The sequence below is a fragment of the Hibiscus syriacus genome, unplaced genomic scaffold (genome assembly GCF_006381635.1).
Source record: "Hibiscus syriacus cultivar Baekdansim isolate YM2019G1 unplaced genomic scaffold, ASM638163v2 tig00110809_pilon, whole genome shotgun sequence".
Lineage (NCBI taxonomy): Eukaryota > Viridiplantae > Streptophyta > Magnoliopsida > Malvales > Malvaceae > Hibiscus > Hibiscus syriacus.
In genome coordinates, this window is record NW_024062869.1 from 779,516 (window position 1) to 784,138 (window position 4,623).

Genomic DNA, 4,623 nt, shown 5'->3' on the forward strand with positions numbered 1-4,623 from the left:
CTAATCCTTCCCTAAACGTAACCGACCACGAATCCCTTTTTATCATTAAAAAGAATGAATTTTTGGTTATAAACGCAGATCAGTTCATCTTTTAACTGATGTTTTCTTAAAACTATTTTAAAAGATAATTTTTAGGTATTCGACCTACCTAACCCAAAAGGCCAATGGCGACTCCCAAATTATTTTAAAAACCATTTATTCACATCACTTTTTCCGCCAAGTATTTAAAATTTCGTGCCCGGACGAAAACCGGTTACGACAACGCCCATATCTAAAGAAAGGATCGTGGACTGTTGACGAAGACCAGAAGCTGATTGCTCATACAATGAGATATGTCATTTGGAACTGGAATCAAATGCCCAAATTTGCTGGTATGATGATTTTTTTTAATAGTTTGGGTGATTATAAGGTAATATTTGTTTAAATATTTTCTTAGTTATTGATATCGTGTATATTGCAGTTACTCAAATTTAAGACATGTAGTAAAGCCAATATTTCTACCACTTAGGTTATTCAATGATAACATGCAGCTTATTTTGATTTTTTAGGGTTGCAAAGATCGGAAGAGCTGCAGACTTCGTTGGATGAATTACTTGAGACCCAATATAAGGCGAGGAAACTTCACCAGGGAAGAAGAGGAAACCATAATCCAACTGCAAAAGAAGCTGGGGAATCGATGGTCAGCTATAGCAGCAAGGCTTCCTCAAAGAACAGACAACTATATTAAAAACTACTGGAACACTCCCTTGAAGAAAAGATCAGTAATATCGGAGAACAACAACTCAGTATCGGCAACTTCAGAAAACAGTTCCAGCGTTGAGGAGAATTCGTGTGATCACCAGGGAAGAAGAGGAAACCATAATCCAACTGCAAAAGAAGCTGGGGAATCGATGGTCAGCTATAGCAGCAAGGCTTCCTCAAAGAACAGACAACTATATTAAAAACTACTGGAACACTCCCTTGAAGAAAAGATCAGTAATATCGGAGAACAACAACTCAGTATCGGCAACTTCAGAAAACAGTTCCAGCGTTGAGGAGAATTCGTGTGACGCTGAGTTCTCGAACTTGCTGAATACTCATGCAATGGACAAGTTCCCAGAACCATTCTCCTACTGTGCTACTTTCTCTTCATCAGGCTGCCACCAATCTGTTGAAGTTGACGACACTTATATTTCATCTGAAAACTATTGGGGAATACAGAGTTTTGTGGAGCAGCCACTGATGACAGAAGGTTTCGATTGTGAAGCATTGTGGCACAGTCACCCTCAACACTACTATGATTATCTGGACGATTTCTTGGTCAATCCATTAGTTTGTTAATAGTACTGCATAAACTAAAGTTTCTTATTTATTTGGGCAAACTAGTACACATGTCACTAGACTTTAGAGTTTGTATTAACTTTACCAATAAATTTTAAAACATTAAGTTTTGATTTTTTGCTTCAATATAAGTATTGGGTTGTTAAATCGTTTATGTTGTGATGAAATGGGCAGGGGACGGAGCCACAGTTAAATATTGACAGGGGCCGAAAATTTGAATTTTTTAAAGAAAAATACAATGACTTATTAAGTATTTAAACTTACGATGACCTAAATTGTTATTAAATCAAAAAATTTGAAAATATGAGATTATCCTCCTTTGGTTATGCCCTTACTTGATTAAATATTTAATAAATTCTTATATATTTTTTAATTTGAATATTTATTTTTACATGAACCAAAATACTATTAGATCAAAATCTATCGAATATATAATTTTTTTACAAGGGCAGGGCCCCAATAGAGCTCCATCCATGGATATGGCCATTTTCCCATGAACATTAATTTGTGTATTGATTTTGTCACTAAAATTTAAAACACTTCATATTTAGGCATTAAACTTTAATTTTCATATCATTTTGGTCCTTAAATACAATCATCATTTCCTACTGTCACTGTTGTCGGTTAATCGTCACCCATCATTGGTCATGGTTCGTGACAAGATCGATATTAAGAAATTCACACCTCATTTTCCTTTCTTCTTCATGGATTTATTTTTCATAAAACTCACTCAGAATCGTTGAAAATCTATCTAAAGGTTCAATGTTCAAATACACTAATATCCTCCAACATTCGTTAGATGAGACTAGTTTCAAAGAAGTTGTTTATCTTGAAAGAATACTTCACTGCATTTGGATTTTTGAAAAAAATACCACATTTCTATCAAATTTGAGAAAGTCATTAGACCCCAAAATAATTATTTTATGTTTACTTTTGTGAGCTTTAAAATGGTTTTAGAAAATTTTAAATGAATAAAGTGATAGAGGATGGTATGACAAGTTCATTTATGTTCAAGGTGACCATAAAAATTGTCAAAGAATGAAGATTTTTGACAATAGCTAAAAGCATGTGAAAAAATCCCTAATTTTTATGTAAAATATGATGAAGTGAATTAAAGAAAATAACTTCTACAAAGTGTCATGAACTGCGACCATGGGAGGCTAGACGGATGGGAGGCTAGACCAACTTGCACTAGTTTGCTCGCGAGGCCACAACCAACACACAACAAGCTGCTTGTGAAGACGATATCGAAACAGGGGTGCACACAACTACACACGAGACCAAGACCTGTACGCCCTAAGCTGCCCATGAGTATGGGGCCAATAAACCAACACCAACAATAGGCCCTAACAGGGCCAACCCTTTTTTAGAGAATAAGCAAATGCACCATCTTCATTGTTCAAGTAGTACGTCACCTTTAGATTCTTAATTAGAGTAGCATTGTACTCGTAGTTAGACTAGGATTAACCATAGAATGTAAAGGGGAACTTCATTATAAAAGGGTACCTCACCACCCCTATTGTATCTATGAGCTTCATTGGGAATAAAATCAGGCATTTGTGCCAAATCTTCTATTGTGTGTTTTCCCTCTTAATTTTGTTTTTATTGTGCTTGTCGCTGCAACAGAACTAGGCCACCCAGCTTAGGGTTTTAAAACTACCTTGGTGCCAAACAACCAAGCGAGGCACCTAAAGACCGCACAGACCAACCAACCAACAATCTAGCCCTGTAACAAGTTGTATCAGAGCGAGATCGTGACTAGACGAGATGTCTCCCAAACAAGGCGAGGTAGAAAAATCTGAGGGGTTGAGACCCATAACCCGAAGAAAAGAGGAACATCGAAAGATATCATCGCATCACTCCAAGGTAAGGTCATCCGACTTGAGGACTTCACGAAGGAGGCCAATGAGGTTTTGAATCATTTGGAACCCATAAACCTTGATAAGATGGATCCCTAGATCTTGAGAACCTTGAAGCCTTGGAGATGCCCTTGATGCCCAATTTGTGGCTTTAAGGTAAGAGGTCGAGGAATTAAGGAATCGAGGTTCTGAAATCAAGGTTGAAAACCTAAAGAAGGATATTGAGTAACTTAGGACCAAGGTGACCTTGTGCAAAGTTGTTGTGGCCAATAACATGCCGACCAGTGTACCGAAAGGCCAAGCTGATGTCCATAAGCCATAAAATTTTAAGGAGATCAAGTCAACATTGTTGCCCAATGTCGTTTTAATTGCCAAATAAATCTATCCTTAATATCAAATAAAAGCAATAGGAAAAGAGATTTTAGAGAGAGAAAGGGTCGATCCGCAAGGAATATTACAATTTTCGATAAATTGGTCTTCCTTTTATGCTAGTCATGAATTGCAAATAAAGTAAATAAAAGGGGGTTATTGTTGATTAACAAATATTATAAAGTAAAAATTAAAATTGAATATTTGAAATAAATTCAATTTGTAAAAATCAGCCTCGAACTTCTACTTTGCCTCAATTTCCAAATGATCCTTGAATAGGCTTTTACTCCAGTTAAATGTCGGTTTGACTCCGCAAGGTTCAACCCTTGTAGCCCACTCTTTTCTTTCATGATTAATTTTCCCAAATCTATTTTAGAAATCCCAATCCTTGTTTGGATTAACCGTGACTATTTTTGTTAATTCAAAACAATTTAAAAGTGCTTGAAAAGTCGACTCTAATTATGTTTTCTCTATGAAAGACGAACTCACTCCCAATCTTCCTTTAGCACACAATAGCTAAGTTTGCTTGAGGGAATTCGGATTAATTAATTCTATAATCATAATGATAAACCATAACAACATTCAAGCCAAAATCTATTTTCGAAATAAAGCGTTTTGGTTTAAAAAAAGACTATATGCCAATCTTGCTTTCAGAAAATTGACAAATTTAACCCATGAGGGTATAAGGTGATTTTCAATTCTCACATTAAGAATTGAGTCATTGCTTCAGCCTCTGGCTATGAAAAACTTAGACAAAAATGATAGAAATCATACTTAGCATTTTTTATAAAAAAAATAAAACTTGAAAAATAAAAGAAAGATAAATTAAACAAAGAAAAACTTTTATAAAAACTAGAGAAAAGAAAGAATATGACAATCTTGGATATGAGAGATATCTTCAAGCATACCCCTAAGGGGTTATTTATAGTTCCTAAGGTTGAATCCTAACAAAAGATAAATTTTATAATTGTTCAAATTAAATCCCCAAAATAAAGAAAATCCTGAAATTCAAGTCTGATTTGGCCGAGTGTTCTATCCACAAGGAATTGCCAGCTAGTCCTTCTAGAAGATGTTG

At 35.3% G+C, this 4,623-nt stretch overlaps 1 protein-coding gene across 1 annotated transcript; it reads left to right on the top strand.

Annotated features, from left to right (window-relative positions):
- Window positions 1-325: 325 nt before the first annotated feature.
- Window positions 326-1,320, top strand: LOC120141418 (MYB-like transcription factor EOBII). Its single transcript, XM_039156295.1, has 3 exons — window positions 326-371; window positions 549-679; window positions 787-1,320. The coding sequence occupies exons 1-3, from the start codon at window positions 326-328 to the stop codon at window positions 1,318-1,320; spliced, it is 711 nt and encodes a 236-aa protein (XP_039012226.1).
- The last annotated feature ends 3,303 nt before the right edge of the window (window positions 1,321-4,623 follow it).

What these genes read in the sequence shown, in the direction of transcription:
- LOC120141418 (XM_039156295.1), top strand. Translation starts at nt 326, where the DNA reads ATGAGATATGTCATTTGGAACTGGAATCAAATGCCCAAATTTGCTG. An exon ending in TCAAATGCCCAAATTTGCTG is followed by an intron (nt 372 to 548) that starts GTATGATGATTT and finishes TTGATTTTTTAG; the next exon opens with GGTTGCAAAGATCGGAAGAG. An exon ending in AAGAAGCTGGGGAATCGATG is followed by an intron (nt 680 to 786) that starts GTCAGCTATAGC and finishes ACAACAACTCAG; the next exon opens with TATCGGCAACTTCAGAAAAC.